This window comes from Leptodactylus fuscus, chromosome 3 (assembly GCF_031893055.1).
Source record: "Leptodactylus fuscus isolate aLepFus1 chromosome 3, aLepFus1.hap2, whole genome shotgun sequence".
NCBI lineage: Eukaryota > Metazoa > Chordata > Amphibia > Anura > Leptodactylidae > Leptodactylus > Leptodactylus fuscus.
In genome coordinates, this window is record NC_134267.1 from 162,399,516 (window position 1) to 162,419,310 (window position 19,795).

At 41.8% G+C, this 19,795-nt stretch overlaps 1 protein-coding gene across 2 annotated transcripts in view; it reads right to left on the reverse strand.

Moving 5' to 3' along the window:
• Nucleotides 1-19,795, reverse strand: part of FNDC3B (fibronectin type III domain containing 3B) — a 250,420-nt gene that overhangs the window by 137,360 nt on the left and 93,265 nt on the right. For both annotated transcript variants that reach the window (XM_075268668.1, XM_075268667.1), the window contains exon 4: nt 3,736-3,812. In XM_075268668.1, the coding sequence (XP_075124769.1) occupies nt 3,736-3,812 (77 nt within the window). The remainder of the gene's footprint in view (nt 1-3,735; nt 3,813-19,795) is intronic.

A 19,795-nucleotide genomic window follows, 5' to 3' on the forward strand; every position in this document is an offset into this window, starting at 1 on the left:
GAACTTTTCTGAACACCATGTTCCGTTGGCTTCCAAAAGTCACATTTTTATACAGGGGACATGGGCTTGGTCCATCCTAGTCATTTCAGCAACTTGTGTTTGTTCCACAGTATATCATTCTTTTATCAACATGTCTTTTAAGATGAACTTCTTCCCCCTGAAGCTAGGGTTATAATTTTTGTGCAATATCCACATTTTCTTTTTTCTTGCTAATTTAGTTGCTATCCAATTTTATTCTAAATACACAGTAATTAATTTTTGCATCCTAGGGTGGGTTCCCATTACCATTATTTATTGTCTGTTGCTCTTATCCATCACAGAATGAGAGTAACAGACATTAAATGACAGATGTAGACAGAGCAAACAAGGAGGAGGAATGTAGTTGAAGTGCGAGAGACAACTATAAAGTAAAAGCTAAGTTGCCGCTTGCAGAATGTTTGTAAGGAACCTAGAAAACCAAGTTGCCAAATCAGAAGTGCTTCTTTTTTGGGCATATTTTCATTATTGCTGGAATTGTAAAAGTAATCTACCACCCCCATAATTGTATATAGACCAAATATAATGTCAAGTTGAGTAAATCAGAGCTTTTGCAGATAAATGTGTAAAAAAAATATCTGCAAATCAGGGGTATTACCTCACCTACTGGAGCACTTTTTGTTTTTGTTTTTTTTAACATCTTTACAGGAGCTGAGTCGCTCCTACTGCTTAAACCCTAGAAAGGGATGTAGCTATAGGGGTGCAAAAGAAACAGTCACTACTAGGCCCTCCAACCAGTGAGGGCCCAAAGACCTTATTAGAGAAAAATAAAACACAAGTACCAGGTGCATAACTACCGGGGTAGCAGCAGTAGCATCTGCCACAGGGCCCAGGACATTAGGGGGCCCGGTAGCAGCCGCTATCGCTGAAGATTTCTTTTTTTTAATAGGCTGTTACCTGCTGGAGTAACGCCAGCAGGTAACGGGTCCTATTTACTGCACCACCGGATTCCGTAGGGTGCTGCCTGAAGATGGATGTGGACAGGAGAGGAGCTGCCTCCACCACAGTCCATCTTTTAACAATTGCTGGCTTTACTACTGTACCCAAAGCAGGGGCCACCTGCTATCCAAGCCCCTGCCTCCCGACACTTGCATGATGACAGCAGGCAGGAGAAACTTTTATCCTGCCTGCTGTCCCCAAGCTCTGATATCTTCTGCTGGTGTCCATCCTAGTAGGCTAAAGGACCTTTGATGAGTTTCATGATGTCATCAAAGGTCCTTTAACCTACTAATATATAATCACACTCTTGTGTGGGCGAAGCCATTCCGGGTTGTACAGGTCAGTGTACAATGGAGAGAATGGGAGTGCAGACTGTGAGCAAAAGGAGGGAATGGGGGTGCAGGCTGTGTGTGAACAAGAGGGGCACATGGGTGTGCAGGCTGTGTGTGAGCAAAGAGAGTGACGTAGGGGTGCAGGCTGTGTGTGAGAAAGAAGGGGGAATGGATGGTGCAGACTGTTGATGTGCAAGAGTGTGTTGGAATGAGAGGTTCCCCCTCCACATCACCTTCTTGCTCGCACACATCCTTCACCGCAATTCCCCCACTTTCTCAAACACATTCTTCACATCCATTCCCTCCCTCTTGTTCACACATAGCTTGGACCACCATTCTCCCATCTTGCTTGCACCCCCATTCCCCCTCTTGATCATACACACCCTGCACCCCATATCACCCTCTTGTTCACATACAGCCTGCATGCCCACGTACCCCTGTTGGGAGGGGGAGCCATGTCAAAAGTTTGCCACGGGGCCCTGCCATTCCTAGTTACACCACTGACCAGTACCCAGTTACAATTTTGCATTGTTGTCTATGAGCTTCTCGCTATACCTCTCACTATCCTTTATTCAGGCCACCCTTTTCTCCCCCAAAGTTGAAGTCATAGCTTAGTTCCAGCAATCTTTCTCATGAGAAATTGAAGCACATGAACAGTACTGCGTGGGAGAAGGGATAGTTTGAATAAGGAGCACAATTTCAGTGCTATGTGTGGCTCTGACAACGGAAGAAGCGTGCACCAGCAGGTAAGGGAACGCCCCTGGTGTTCTATTCACCAAATAGGCATATTTTTAAAAACCTTTGTTTTTGTGCAAAATGCTGGTACATATGTGGTTGCAAGAATAAAGGTATGTTTCTAAAACTCTCAGAAGGCCTGACTAGACACCATATTAATCCTATGGTTAGGGAGGTGGTAGACTCCTTTTAATATTTTTCTTTAGACCATTTTCCCCCACATATAAACCAGGAAACATTGCACCCAGTAACACAAGCTTTTAATATGTCTTTGCCACAATAAAAACACGCACTTCTACAGATCAGGGTATATTTGGAGTGAAACAAATAGCTGCAATATTCTCTATAAGATACAGAAAAATGCCGTTTTCAATATAAAAAAAAGTCATATTTTACAATGTCAAATGCAGCATTTCAATAACTTCCACTGAAGAGCAGAGATGATTGTGCTTCCTGTTTCTAGATAAAAAGGACTATTAAGATAAAAGAGGCTTATACTTGTAACTATGACAACATATAATTGCAACCCAGACTAGAGAGAAGCGAGGTCATCATTTCTTATAACACATAAATTTGCCCAAACTGCACAAACCCACACGGACACATGTCACCTTCACTAGTGCAAAACTGCTCTGAATAAAAGGTACTGTATAGAGCAAAACTAGCAAAGCTTTCTCTGTTTCAGCTTATTACAGACTACAGGAGATGGAGAGGGCAGGTGGTATAGCAGAGAGAAGCTGACTCTCAAAGGAAAAGCCCACTCATGGCCACAGCTGCCTAAGTAGCGATTTTGAATCAATAACTTTAAACAGTTTGACTTAAATGGTCAATAACCTTTCAGACAATGTAGCCTCATTTCATAGAGCATGTCATGCTGGACCATCATATAATGCACTCTAATTAAAAATGTTGCTGCATTTGCCTGAAAAACCTTCCTAAAGTTCCTGTCACTAGGTGTCTACCTCCTAACTAATTTACTGTTCACGGCTTTATGGGAAGTCTATCCATAGCAGTAAGAAGAAAAGACAGTGAGATGGGAGGTTTTCTCTCTTCATAGTAAATGCAGATGGGAGAGGCTGATTTTACTCTCAGCCTCACAACTTTCTGCAAACTGCAAAGACTGAAAATTCAGCACATCCTTCATCTTACAATGTAAGAAAAAAAGTCTTCTATGTACTTCCATGTAGTTCTGGCTACTTGAGTGGTTACAGATGTATATTATTCACAAACAACAAGCAGATTTACTGACTGTGCGCATAGATTTTTGCATAGGCCTGCATGGTAGAATGGAGTGGGTATCTGCATGTGTCTGCTTTATATTTACTGTTCAGTCCCACCTATTTGTTTACTCTTGTACAGTTACTCCTGGCACAACTCCATATACCAAACTAGTTATATTGGATATGGGATGGGATCAGACTGCTCCTTATTGTACACGCTCACAGCCTCAAAGTAAAGTGCAAAATGTGCTTCAGGCAAAATGGGGACATTAGCAACAGAAAAGGACATCATATATAAGGCTTATACAGTCATAGAACAGACTTGTCCACCAAGACCCTGCACATATTTCAACTTTTCATGAAAACTACCTGAGTTTTAAATTGCAAAAGCTTGTGGTGTTGTTCACACAGTAACATAAAGTACTATTAAAAGTCATCTGATGAAAGTAATTCTAGGGACACTATGAACATACCTGTGAAATGTAACCTGGAGGTACATGTATTGGTGGGATGGACCCATTGGGAGACATCATTGGAACTTCTGCAGGACCTAGAAGAGAAAGTAAAAACTAATTGAAGTGACTGTCCATTGAGGAACTGAGAGTGATATACAAGTCAGTACCTAGAGGTGATGATTATCCATTCTTTGATTCTTAGAGTTTGCTATTTGGCTACTTTTATTTACATTAAGGCAGAGCCGCCACTATAATTCCAGGTTTACTTAGGCTAGGTTCACATCTGCACACAAGTTTACATTGGTGACTCTGCCAAAGAAACCCCGGATATCAGCGGAGAGAAAAGCCTTACACAGAGGACTTTTCTCTCTGCCGATTTCATAATGAAATAAGCAGACACCCAGTGGACCTAATTATAGTCTATAGGTACCGCTGGTGTTCCCAAGTAACCGTTGTTTTAGAGGTCTGGCTCTCCCTTGTTCGGGGTCCCCAGCAGACCCAAATGAAGGAGACCCATGCACAGATGTGAACCCTGAGACATACCTCCTACCTTATCAATGTTTATTAAGACAGGTCATCAATATTTTAGAGAGAAAGAAAAAGAAAAAACAGGAGAGAAAGAAAGGAAACGGTAGAACTTGCAGAGTGTAACATATGAAGAATACATATGAAGAATACATGTCTCACACTCGCTGAGCTGAACGTTTACATATATGTCTAAGGACTACAACTCGTCAAAACAATTCAATACAATATTGCAATGTACCCATTATTTGGACATGTCCAGCCAAGAGAAAAGGTAAGGAAGGATACATCTGTAATTGGGCACATCTAAAATGTCTCTTGAGCATCAAATAAAGAAATGTGTTGTGATGATGCAGTTTTTCCCAACAATAAGTGTTCACATTTTTTTCAGGATTTCCATTTTTCTGATTCATAATAGGAGGAGAAAAAAAATGAAATCCTGAGGTGGGCTGATCTGTGGTGTCCCAGAAACAAATGGATCCTCATAGACCTCACTAACCATAATGAGTATCTGTTATAATGTATGGACACCAGTGGTTTGCTTTAAAAAAAACATTTAAACAAATGGGTTTTAAAACTGACCGGCCAGCAATCCCCCATGCAGTTTTTCCGGGGATTAGGAAACCCAAAGGGCGGACAGCGGCGCAAGTGTGAACACCACATAAGATTGTCTCCCATAGTCACAAGCTTCAAGTAGACCTTGAAGACTTGACTCTTCAGAAAAGGCCTACAACCTTCAATAACACTGATGCCACCACACCACTATCTGAACAGCATGTACCCTCACCTACTGTCTTTATCCCCTTTCCCTCATAGATTGCAGGCAGGACCATACATCTCACTGTTCCAGCTGTTGCACTTGTTTTGTGTATTTTGTGTGTTGTATGTAAACCCTCAAATTTACAGCACCATGGAATTAATGGTGCTCTAGAAATAATAATACTAATTGTAACAAAAGCTCCTAACAGACCCCTGATACAGACGTCAATATAGTCTTTGAAAAGCCAGGTTTGCATAGATCCGCTTATCACTATGTCGGTTTCCTGATAAAAACAAGTTTTCATAATAGAACGTCTTTACAAAGAAAAGTACAAAAAATATCATCAACATGCAATAGATGAGAAACCGTTTCAAAAAGAAAATGCCTAGAACCAGCTCAGGACTTGGCTCTTTACTTTGACTCATGGCTAGTATCTATACCAGCAGGGAATACGGTAATTGACCTAACTGAGCAGGATCTAATATTTCACTAGTCTTTTGTTCCTAATGATTTATGGTATTCAACAAATTACATATTATTTCAGAATCACTGACTTTATGATCATTACATAGTTTTCACATGATAGAAACCATAAAGCGTATTATGTAGAACTATTCCCATATTATATTTACATAAGCTAATTGTAGATCTTGTAAAATACTCAGCTTTCTGCATTATGTCATCAGCTTACCCCAAGCTTCAAAAAAGGAATAAATCTTTGCTCCTGGAAAGACTTATTGAAATAGCAATACACAGAGATACAAAAACACAGAATGGTAAAAAAAACTTTAAAAAAAAAATCATATACTGTAGACATAAAAAGCCATCATAAAACACTGGTCCCAGTTGCCAGAGTTATAAGTTTTAGCTCAGCAGAAACAGATTTTCATTACATACCATGCAGTGAACTTTTGATGCAACGGCCATGAGATCCAGACTGCCGTGATTTTATGTAGCGGTACAGTACGTCAATGACTCAGTCACATACACTGAATGGATCAATGTATTCTTAAAGAGACATCACATCAGCTCATACTTTAACAGAAAAACTTTCTAGTCCAGTACCAGATTGAAAAATATACTGTAGTGATAACTTGGTATCTGCTATGGCACTATTAAAATCTGCAAACTTCACATTTCACTTCATTGAATCTACCCTTCATTGGCTCAGTACCCTTAAAATCCACACTTCCGAGTTCATCTTTGTCAGACCTGATAAGCTAACAATGACACTTAAGAGGCTTGCTGGAATTCCCAATATCTGCTCATTGTGACTTAGGACAAGTGACTGTCCCCTGAAGGGTCTGGCACAAAAAAAAAGCGAATTGTAAGGCTGAATGCGGTTGCTGTGACCATGCATTCCCAAAGACTTATGGTTATGCAAATATTGTAATCCCTTCCTGCCACAACACAGATATCTCAGTACAAGCATCTTCTTTAAAAGTGTTGCTGGTTTTAACAAATATAGCCTTTGGTTAATAGAGATGTTCAGAAATGTTTTACTATTTACCCAAGACTACTTTGAAGTTTTATGCTAAGAAACTGCACACTGAACTGCTTATTATGTATCTAACATACCAGGCTGACACGTTTACAAGGCCGGTGAGCACTAAAGCTACCAAAAAGGACTTTAGATTATGGAGAACTTTATTTTTATAAATACATAGACATGTATTATGGACCAAATCATTGGATCTCAAGTATAATGTAAAGAGCACAGCATATAGAATAAGCTGCAAATATCCATTAGGAGTACTTGTAAATGTACAAGGATGCAAATGCCATGTGATGGAAGCTTCCATAAAGGACTGAATCACACAATCTGTGCTACTCTACATCTCTAAAACTTCAGAATTTCTGTACCAGTTTTTCACCATATTGTTTGATTGAGGAGATCCTAATATTCTACAAAAGGGCTGTCCAGTCCAAGTTCCCAGTGAAGGATGAGCCATATGCGTAAAGTACACTTGAATGTCTCTATAGGACTCTTCTTGGACTTGACCCACCCACCACTACATCCATCTAGTCAATGAGAATCATATAATTCTTTACTGGAGAATCCCAGTTTAAAGGCTGCTGGCAATAGATTACAATATGTTCAACTGCAAAGCTCATAGACCGATACATCATGTTACACAGCTAACCACTGAGCTCAGCTACTCATTTTCCACAGCGTACATTTATAACCCTATGTAACATCTGCATGGAGATTGTATATTCTCTCAGTGTTTTCATGGGTTTTATCCCACATACCAAAAATATACCAATAGATAAACTGACTCAGGGGTGAACCTTCCCCTTTCGCCGCCCGAGCTAACTGCAGAAAGCTGCCCCCCCCGCCGGGAGGAGGGGGCGGATCGGGGGCGTGACCGGCGGATCGGGGGCGTGGCCGAGTGGATTGGGGCGTGGTCGGTTGGATCGGGGGCGTGGCCGGGTGAAGGGGCGGGGCTTAGCCCTGTTTGCCGGCAGAGAGTAGGCCCGGAGACTGCCTGCTCTCTGCCTGAGCGTGAGGGGAGGCTGCTGGAGCAGCGCTGCTTCAGTGGCCTCCCCAAACCACCGCTCGGTGATAAGCCAGTCCAGGACAGCTTGTCCTAGACTGGCTTAGGTTAGCAAAAATGCCGCCCTCCCTGAGGCCCTGGCATAGTGCCGCCTGAAGCGCTCGCTTCAGGTCGCCTCATGGGAGGTGCGGCACTGACTGACTCCCCATGTACAATTGTAGGTCAGCCACCAACTCCCCTACTCCACAACTCTCCATTCACTCAGCCCTTTGTGTGAAGACATGAGCCAACAGTGCGGTGCTGCTGCAAAAAAGGCTAATAAAATTCTGTGAAGTATTAAGACAAGCATTGAATCTAGATCAAGAGGGGTCATTATTCCGCTGTACTCTTCCCTGGTCAGACCACACCTGGAATACTGTGTACAGTTCTGGGCGCCTCAATTCAAGAAAGACATCGATATATTGGAGCAAGTCCAGAGAAGAGCAACCAAAATGGTGGAAGGTCTGCAAACCATGTCCTATGAGGAGCGGCTAAAAGAACTGGGATTGTTTAGTTTGCAGAAGAGAAGGCTGAGGGGAGATTTAATAGCAGTCTACAAATATCTGAAAGGTAGTCACAGTGCAGAGGGATCTACCCTATTCTCATTAGCACAAGGAAGTACAAGAAGCAATGGGATGAAACTAAAGGGAAAGAGATACAGATTAGACATTAGGAAAAACTTTCTGACAGTGAGGGTAGTGAGAGAGTGGAATAGGCTGCCACGGGAGGTGGTGGGCGCTCCATCAATGGAAATCTTCAAGCGGAATCTGGATAAACATATAGCTGGGATGATTTAGGAAAACCTGCACTCGCAGGGGGTTGGACCCGATGGCCCTTGAGGTCCCTTCCAACTCTGCCATAAGAATTAAGAATTAATCATGTATAATTCTTTTACATATGCAACATACGTGGTAGTTGAAGAGTACATTACATATATTTGTCATTGTCATTTATGTAATGCAGCATTTCTCTTATCCATAGAGTGGCTTTATAAGTTAGACATATGTCAGCACTAGCCTGGGGTCACTAAGGACATACATGCGGCAGGGGTTAGCCGATTCCATCCTGCAGCTTGTCAAATTATACAGCAGGCTTTCAACCCACTGCAAATTCCAGCCGTACAGTGATGGTTTCCAAAAAGAATAACATGCTGCTAAATGCCATAATAAATATTTGGTGGCATTTTCGCACTTTTTTTATTGCAACACTGTACCATGTACTCATTGCAGACTTTCTTATACTTGTCTGTAATGTATTATACTTTTTATCATATATGAGACTATCTTTACCATTTTCCCACAAGTGATTCTAAGAATTGGGTTTGTCCATACAAATTAACTGGAGTTTTACAGATTTTTCAAGTCACTCGAGGACAATGACTAAGTTAAGCAGCTTATAGCTGTAAGTTTACCAGATCTCCGTTTGCAGGCCTTCATGCCTAGAATGTTTAAATAGGAGGACAGAATTGATGCTGCCTACTTATGTTACTTCTCACTGAGGTCCCTTCTCAAGTAAAACTTCTCACACACAACTAACAGGGAAGGCTTCAGAATGAGAAAATGTATTTCCCTTTCTCCAGTCAAAGTGTCGAGCACAAGAGGAGCCATTCAATGCATGGTAGGGTGCCTCACAGAGATTGCAATATGTTCTCAGTTGGCAAACACAGCTCTGTTTGGACAGTATGTCCAGCCATCCACTCAGCAAACATCAGGATTCCTATTAGTGCACAGAAAGAAGCGACAGACTGTGTGCATTCACACATCATGGAAGGGTTTCAGACACAAATCTCCTTGTCTCGAAGATTATTGTCCATTCTTCTGCCTCTCACCAGACAGGACTCATTTAACACCAATATGAATCTTAAATATTTTAACTTTTTTACTTCTTATAATATACATTTAAGACAACTACCTCAACATGTCCTCTTGCATTTTATGGGAAAACATGTTGTTTCATGTTAAACTTTACTGAGCGGCAGTCAAATCTGTATTGGTTGATCCTTATTATTATGAAAAGCTGACATGTATACATACCCTATTCAATATATACCCTATACATACCCTATGATCAATATATACATAAGATATACACCACAGCCATAAAACACTTGCAACTCCTTAAGGCTAGATTCAGACATGCAGTATCTGTAGCTGTTTTGATGCAGGTTTTTGAGCCAAAGCCAAGATTTGAAAGGAATAGAAATATAAAGGATAGGCTTTTACTTCTGCTAAATCCTTCTGACTTTGGCTCATTAAACTGCAATTAACTTTCAATCCCATAACTGAAGCTCCACGTTGTGGAAATGCAGCGGGGGAATATAAAGGTGCAAATTAAACTACCAGCAAACAGAATGACATGTTAGCTAATCTCATCCAAACCTTGCAGAAAAAAGAGTCGTGGAAAAGCTGCTTTAGCAAAAATGCAGCATGTTAGTTTTAGCTGCAGAATTGCAAGTGTTTTCCATAAAGTTTGAATAGATTAGGGAAAGAGTAAAAAGTTTATGAAAACCTTGTGGGAAAAAAATTTGCATTTTCATTGCCCTATTTTCTGCAGTCATTTTTAGCTGCAATTCACTAAGTTGGGGCTTAGCCCATATCTGTATCTTATACCTAAGCCCTAAAGGAGAAACCATCTCGAAGTGTAACCATCAGTCCCCTCTACTGCTGTACAGTATTGCGGTACTATGGACACGATTCGACCCTCAAAAACTGCAAATCACCCTTATTACAGAATTCTGACCCAGCAGTATTTTTTTTCAGGTGTTCAAACATCTGTCTTATATCAGCAGAATTCCCTCTAGATTTATCTATAGCCATCCACGGTTAGAGATAAATTTAGGGGTATGTGTTTGGAGTGCATCGACTTAGTGAAGGGTGAGTGCAAGACTGAGTGAGTGAGTGAGTCAGCTCACCAAAAGATACATCACTGAATATGAGGATACTGTACAAAGACGTGGTGCAGGCAGGCCCACCTTTAAAAACTTAGTAAGGTGAATGCACTATAGGGATGTACAGTAAGTGGCACTTTAGTCCATTTACAAACTTGATAGAGAAAAACATGTTTAATATGAGTCAATACAAATCATGTCTACAATTAAGTTTCTGGTGAGGTAGCTGCTGGTGAAACCTGGGAGGAAGGGAAAGACAAGACATTGAGTCCTACGCTGAACCAGTCCCTTTTCCCTGCCTATTTGCCTCCCTGCCCTAGGTGACAGAGGACAACTGGGCAGCAGTCCCTTCTTATGATATAGGTGATAATACAGAACGCAGACAAGACAAAACAACAACAAATGGGAGGTCAGTTAGCTGAGGGGTCGCAACCAGTTGACCGGTGCAGTACAGAATCAAAATCCAAACGAGTAGTCACAAGGAAAGCAAAAGGTTAGAAATGTAAATACATACAGTAACAGTTTAGAGCTAGCACTCACAAAAAGGCAATAGCAAGCATTAGGGAGTGGGCTGTAAAGGTTTTTAAAAGAATCCACCTTAGACTTGATTGGCCAGAAGGAATATCAATCAAGCTACTAGCCTAACTACAAAATGACCAAAGGAACTAGAGCACAGGCTAGACTGACACACAGCAACAGTTCCCCAGCTCTGCAGCAACAACAAGTGCAAAGGTTTACAAATAAACATGCCCCCTTGCCACAGCATTCGATGGGAGGGTTGCGCAGATGCCCGGATGGGCAAATATGTTACAGAAGTGCTTTATTTGACATAGCATAATATTCCTTGGACAACTCCTTGTGTGACCTTACAAAAGATTACAGATTTACTTCTGATCTATGAGAAATCTTGATTTTACTAAACCTAAGGAATAAGGATGGATTCCACCTCCTATTAAGATAAACAAACTCCCTCACATATACTGTAAACTGCTGATAATCGTATTAACACAGCAATATATACTTTATTAAAGTTCCACTTTCCATACATCAACACATTCCCATTCGCAGAATCCTGTAAAGAGGTCTGAAATCATATGGCATACCCTTTGTGTCGATTTCCATGCCATTTCACTGATGTCATGGCACATGAATGCGCAATCTATGTCTGGAATGTGTATTTAACCCCTTTGGTAATGAGTAGATTATTAAAATCACATCCTTTTTGTGGCACAGTTACCATTATCTAAGGACTTTGAAAACTGATCCTGAAACATTACTTTACGTCAACATGTGATTATTAAAAAAGACTACATATTTTATATCAGACAAGTTGGATAACCATACAAAAGAAAACACAATATAACTCACACTAATTCTACATTCATGTACATAGTACAATAAGTATCCATTTATCTTTGTCCAATCCATTATTCAACCTCTATATCAGTGGTCTTCCTCATGACATCATAGGCATATGGTTTTACTTAAAGGAGACCATCCATACAGCTCAGTGTAGGGATATTACATCTTAAGTTAAATATATTCCTGTTTCAGAGTTAAAATATAAGTTCTGAATATTATATCCAAGATCATAAACATAAACAGCTGGCTAGCACAAAATGAACTCTACAGAAAGCATAGGACGGCATGGAAAACATAGACTTGTTTCCCACTGAACACAGCCAACGGTAGACAGACTGAATGCTATAGAAGTTCATTACGATACCACTCACCACAGAACAGCAATGAAATGTCATATGCAATGCCCTTTAGGGATTTTGTTAATATAGACTTATAAAACTGAGCCTAAATATATATGCACAGAAAGATCTATGAATGCACAGGACATTGTTTCCAATGGGAAACTTCCTCCCAGCAAAACCAAGGTCAGGACAAAATATGAATTCTTGTTTTGTTTTTGTTTTTTTGTGTTTTTTTTATTTTACTTTTTATGAAAGTTCATCACAAGTTCAATGAATTCACTTCATATAGACAATATAAAAAAGGAGCACATATGTGATCCCTACAGGTCCTTAAGGGGAACCGTCATGTTGCCTATCTGAACTGCAAGTAACATGTTACAGAGTGGTAGGAGCTAAGCAGATCATTGTACAATATAGTTTTATCAGTAGAACTTGTTACATTTCTGCTCCTTCTATGCATAGGAGTCAAGTGGGTGGTCCTATTAGGTGAGTGACAGCTTTTCCTCTGTGCAGTAATTCAGCAGAACTGCCCACTGGACTCCTCAGAGCATAAAGAGCAGAAATGAATATATTAATAAATTAATAATATGTACTAAAGTGTTTTCTACAATACCATAGACGGGTGTGAACCTGCCCCTTTCGCTGCCCGAGGCGAACGACAGAAAGCCCCCCCTCCCTTGTCCTGGACTGGCTTAGGTAAGCAAAAATGCCGCCCTCCCTGGGGCCCTGGCATAGCGCCGCCTGAAGTGGTCGCCTCACGGGAGGTGTGGCGCTGACCATAGAGACATCAATCTACTCAGCTCCTCCTGCTCTATACCAAGCAGTAGATAGGATATTTTATGCTTATATTTTTTGGGCAGCATGGTGGCTAAGTGCTTAGAAATGTTGCCTTGCAATATGGAGTCCTTTGTTCGAACCCAGCCAAGCACGACATCTGCAAGAAGATTTTATGTTTTCACAGTTTTTCTTCTACGATGATAGGAAAGTTAGATTGAGAGTCCTATATGGGACAATGATTGACAATATCTGCAAGGTGCTATACAAGTAGGAGAAATAAAAATAAAATAATAATAATAATAATAATAATAATAATAATAATAATAATAATAATAATAATAAATATTGTTATGTCTTACTTATAGCCATACACCATTGGTTAAGATTAGAACATGGAAATTAACAATGAATAATTTTAAGTCACTTTTTTTCAGTTTGACTGAATGACCATGAGTTGTTAGGCCAAACCACTGACTAAATCTCCTGCTCCGACTACTTCATATATGACTGACAGCTATGACAATTCAGAAGCAGCAATTAATTAAAAAGCTAGTGATTGAATTCCCATGGAAGTAAATATGTAAAACTATGCATCTAACCAATTATAAATTGTACAATATAATTAAAAATAATTAATTTAGTTTTGAAGCTGGAATCAGTAATTTTTTTCAGACTGACTCCAGAGATCTGATTTCCATACTGTCAGACTTCTAAAGTAACATAGTATTTACCAATCTCTTCTCATAGACTGTCCTGGCCTTGTGAGACCCCTATCTGTTACCCTGGCGATTTCTGCCCCCTTCCCCCCACGGACTCACCCCCTCTCCTTCCTATTGTTCCCCCCTTGTATCTTTGTTTCTTTATTGTCTTATGCTTTGTCTCCTGATTGTTTTCATACTTGTTTTTCCCTTGACATGCCTGTCTTGGACTTGATTGTTTGCCCATGTAATGGCTTATGGAATGGATTTTTTGCGCTTCCCTATACGTTCTGCTATTGTTCTGTTTCATATAAAAATTCAATAAAACTGGATTAGACTTAAAGTAACATAGTACATAACATGACTAGTGTATATTCCTACATATTGCAAACAATTTTCAACCAGGGAACATTTACATGATGAAATCTGAGGCCTCTGAGGTTGAGGGACTGTGTAATATGTACAAGAAACAAAACTCCTGCAAATCAGGAACTGTAAACACAATATAAAGGTCACCTGTATATAAATGTATCAGAAATGATACGTAGATAGAATATGCATTTCTAACTGTACATGCAAAACTGCAAATTTAGAAATGGAGATGACGAGAAATACTTTGACAAATAGAAGGTACTTTATATACATACCATGAGTGCAAAGGAAGAATGGGAAGAACATGTCATCATAGAAGCCCATATAAATGAAATATATACACTCACCGGCCACTTTATTAGGTACACCATGCTAGTAACGGGTTGGACCCCCTTTTGCCTTCAGAACTGCCTCAATTCTTCGTGGCATAGATTCAACAAGGTGCTGGAAGCATTCCTCAGAGATTTTGGTCCATATTGACATGATGGCATCACACAGTTGCCGCAGATTTGTCGGCTGCACATCCATGATGCGAATCTCCCGTTCCACCACATCCCAAAGATGCTCTATTGGATTGAGATCTGGTGACTGTGGAGGCCATTGGAGTAGTGAACTCATTGTCATGTTCAAGAAACCAGTCTGAGATGATTCCAGCTTTATGACATGGCGCATTATCCTGCTGAAAGTAGCCATCAGATGTTGGGTACATTGTGGTCATAAAGGGATGGACATGGTCAGCAACAATACTCAGGTAGGCTTTGGCGTTGCAACGATGCTCAATTGGTACCAAGGGGCCCAAAGAGTGCCAAGAAAATATTCCCCACACCATGACACCACCACCACCAGCCTGAACCGTTGATACAAGGCAGGATGGATCCATGCTTTCATGTTGTTGACGCCAAATTCTGACCCTACCATCCGAATGTCGCAGCATAAATCGAGACTCATCAGACCAGCCAACGTTTTTCCAATCTTCAATTGTCCAATTTCGATGAGCTTGTGCAAATTGTAGCCTCAGTTTCCTGTTCTTAGCTGAAAGGAGTGGCACCCGGTGTGGTCTTCTGCTGCTGTAGCCCATCTGCCTCAAAGTTCGACGTACTGTGCGTTCAGAGATGCTCTTCTGGCTACCTTGGTTGTAATGGGTGGCTATTTGAGTCACTGTTGCCTTTCTATCAGCTCGAACCAGTCTGGCCATTCTCCTCTGACCTCTGGCATCAACAACGCATTTCCGCCCACAGAACTGCCGCTCACTGGATGTTTTTTCTTTTTCGGACCACTCTCTGTAAACCCTAGAGATGGTTGTGCGTGAAAATCCCAGTAGATCAGCAGTTTCTGAAATACTCAGACCAGCCCTTCTGGCACCAACAACCATGCCACGTTCAAAGGCACTCAAATCACCTTTCTTCCCCATACTGATGCTCAGTTTGAACTGCAGGAGATTGTCTTGACCATGTCTACATGCCTAAATGCACTGAGTTGCCACCATGTGATTGGCTGATTAGAAATTAAGTGTTAACGAGCAGTTGGACAGGTGTACCTAATAAAGTGGGTGTGTATATATATATATATATATATGTATATATATATATATATATATAGATCTATAAGTATATATTACCGCCATAAAATGGATGTGCACATAGCCCCCTGCAAAGCATTTTCAACACACACTGTCTGTTTGCAAAGTTACAACACATCCATATATCTTAGAACTCTGTAATAAATCTGTCATGATCTTGCTTTGGGGACTAATGTTTGGACCCCCTAGTTACCAACATAGTGTTATTTTCCCGCTCCATTTCTAAACCACACGATAAGCTTCAGTAGTGACGCATGTGTACTTTATCATATCTTTGTTCTTGCAGACAATTTCTCTAAACTTATTATAACAATGTTTCATGCACTGTATTACACTGTCCAGTAGAATGGTGCCATTCTTCTTCTCACAGACTGTACTTATCAGCACAGACTATACTAGGGCATAATGTATTCTGTGTGTCTAATACTTGTAAAAAAGAAAAAAAAAGACAAGAAAATTGATATGAAAACATCATGCTATGCTCACAAGAGGAAACTTGAGGACAGACAGGGTATTAACATGCCAATCTTTCAAGGTTGAAGAGTAGCAAAGACAGCACAATCTCAGGAATTCAGGGTTACTGGCCAAACCACAAACAGACATTGTGTCTGAAGGATGGCATTCACCTGCATCTCCTGCCAGTGCCTCAACTATATATCCACGCAGAATAAGAATCCCAGGAAAGAGATCAGGCTCCCATCAATGTAGCAGCAGCTATCACTTCAATGACTAGCGTCAACTATGTATTTAACATTTATTAATATCCATACAATACAGAAATAATAATCTTCATTGTTTAACATACTATACAACATCATTTCCTTTCCAATATAGAAAACAGACTCCTCATTGAAATGGCAAAAAGATATGTAAATGGGTATTGAGCACAACTTAAGAACTGTTCATGAGTGTGATCAAACACCTAAAGCTACACTTTGCCTATTGGCCTCGGTCTCCACATTGTCATTCCTCCATTTTATTTATTTATATAGTGGCAACAAATACCAATCACTATATAGGTTATAGATTATAGCAGTGCTTAAATTGGGCTGGTTGTCAGTTCCGGCATAATGACAAACGTCTTTCAGCATTCCTTTATAAAGCCAGGATCGATAAGTAAGGCCCACGAACCCCACAAACACCACTATCATTATACCAAGGGGTCTTTTCAGACCCCTGAGTATAATGATCAGAGGGCTAGGAGTGGTGAGGGAACATAAACACAGTTACTTACTTCTCTTGGCTCCAGAAGGGTTCGGGCCTACTTGGTGTAATCACAGATGTCACGTGGACAAGGCTTGCATCCTTATGCGTTGTGACGCAACCCCGGCTCAAGTGACGTCTCGTCCATCACTGAAGATGGCCGGCATCATCCGAGAGTATGCCAGAGCCTAAGAGAGGTAAGCAACATTGTTTTTTATCTGTGTATCCTCCCCTGGGTCTCCAATTATTATACTCTGGGGTCAGTTGGTCAGGGTAATTATTCCAGAGTTCCCCCTAAAATATTCTCCCAGTTTAAGATCTGGATTATAGTCATTGCTTGCTTCAGACCCTTATTGTAATCTAAATTCATGTGGGAGGAAACAGAAGTTCTTGAAGGAAACTTTTGCCCCTGGTAGGAAATAACAGTCAAGGCACTAAGCACTGGCAGGAAATAGTGCAGAACTACTTTGAACTGCTATGTTTCTCCATATTATCAGTAGTATAATTTTTTTTATCGATTTCATGGTGCTTTACATGTAAAGATCTGTTTACATACAATACACATTAATAAGTACAACAGACCAACATAGTGACCAACTGGTCTTACTACATACTATAGGAGAAGAGCGACAGACAGTAAGTGATGCTACTGAGCAGTATGACAATATATTTTTTAACTTGAAGTCACCCTATATTAGGAGCTCTCCATCCAGGATAATGGGGAGTCACTTCTATAATATCTGTATGTCCTTTTAGGGTAGATACTAGAGATGAGCGAACACTAAAATGTTCGAGGTTCGAAATTCGATTCGAACAGCCGCTCACTGTTCGAGTGTTCGAATGGGTTTCGAACCCCATTATAGTCTATGGGGAACATAAACTCGTTAAGGGGGAAACCCAAATTCGTGTCTGGAGGGTCACCAAGTCCACTATGACACCCCAGGAAATGATACCAACACCCTGGAATGACACTGGGACAGCAGGGGAAGCATGTCTGGGGGCATAAAAGTCACTTTATTTCATGGAAATCCCTGTCAGTTTGCGATTTTCGCAAGCTAACTTTTCCCCATAGAAATGCATTGGCCAGTGCTGATTGGCCAGAGTACGGAACTCGACCAATCAGCGCTGGCTCTGCTGGAGGAGGCGGAGTCTAAGATAGCTCCACACCAGTCTCCATTCAGGTCCGACCTTAGACTCCGCCTCCTCCGGCAGAGCCAGCGCTGATTGGCCGAAGGCTGGCCAATGCATTCCTATGCGAATGCAGACTTAGCAGTGCTGAGTCAGTTTTGCTCAACTACACATCTGATGCACACTCGGCACTGCTACATCAGATGTAGCAATCTGATGTAGCAGAGCCGAGGGTGCACTAGAACCCCTGTGCAAACTCAGTTCACGCTAATAGAATGCATTGGCCAGCGCTGATTGGCCAATGCATTCTATTAGCCCGATGAAGTAGAGCTGAATGTGTGTGCTAAGCACACACATTCAGCACTGCTTCATCAAGCCAATACAATGCATTAGCCAGTGCTGATTGGCCAGAGTACGGAATTCGGCCAATCAGCGCTGGCTCTGCTGGAGGAGGCGGAGTCTAAGATCGCTCCACACCAGTCTCCATTCAGGTCCGACCTTAGACTCCGCCTCCTCCGGCAGAGCCAGCGCTGATTGGCCGAAGGCTGGCCAATGCATTCCTATGCGAATGCAGACTTAGCAGTGCTGAGTCAGTTTTGCTCAACTACACATCTGATGCACACTCGGCACTGCTACATCAGATGTAGCAATCTGATGTAGCAGAGCCGAGGGTGCACTAGAACCCCTGTGCAAACTCAGTTCACGCTAATAGAATGCATTGGCCAGCGCTGATTGGCCAATGCATTCTATTAGCCCGATGAAGTAGAGCTGAATGTGTGTGCTAAGCACACACATTCAGCACTGCTTCATCAAGCCAATACAATGCATTAGCCAGTGCTGATTGGCCAGAGTACGGAATTCGGCCAATCAGCGCTGGCTCTGCTGGAGGAGGCGGAGTCTAAGGTCGGACCTGAATGGAGACTGGTGTGGAGCGATCTTAGACTCCGCCTCCTCCAGCAGAGCCAGCGCTGATTGGCCGAATTCCGTACTCTGGCCAATCAGCACTGGCTAATGCATTGTATTGGCGTGATGAAGCAGTGCTGAATGTGTGTGCTTAGCACACACATTCAGCTCTACTTCATCGGGCTAATAGAATGCATTGGCCAGCGCTGATTGGCCGAATTCCGTACTCTGGCCAATCAGTGCTGGCCAATGCATTCTATTAGCTTGATGAAGCAGAGTGTGCACAAGGGTTCAAGCGCACCCTCGGCTCTGATGTAGCAGAGCCGAGGCTGCACAAGGGTTCAAGCGCACCCTCGGCTCTGATGTAGGAGAGCCGAGGGTGCACTTGAACCCTTGTGCAGCCTCGGCTCTGCTACATCAGAGCCGAGGGTGCGCTTGAACCCTTGTGCACACTCTGCTTCATCAAGCTAATAGAATGCATTGGCCAGCGCTGATTGGCCAATGTATTCTATTAGCCTGATGAAGTAGAGCTGAATGTGTGTGCTAAGCACACACATTCAGCTCTACTTCATCGGGCTAATAGAATGCATTGGCCAGCGCTGATTGGCCAGAGTACGGAACTCGACCAATCAGCGCTGGCTCTGCTGGAGGAGGCGGAGTCTAAGATCGCTCCACACCAGTCTCCATTCAGGTCCGACATTAGACTCCGCCTCCTCCAGCAGAGCCAGCGCTGATTGGCCGAATTCCGTACTCTGGCCAATCAGCACTGGCTAATGCATTGTATTGGCGTGATGAAGCAGTGCTGAATGTGTGTGCTTAGCACACACATTCAGCTCTACTTCATCAGGCTAATAGAATGCATTGGCCAATCAGCGCTGGCCAATGCATTCTATTAGCGTGAACTGAGTTTGCACAGGGGTTCTAGTGCACCCTCGGCTCTGCTACATCAGATTGCTACATCTGATGTAGCAGTGCCGAGTGTGCATCAGATGTGTAGTTGAGCAAA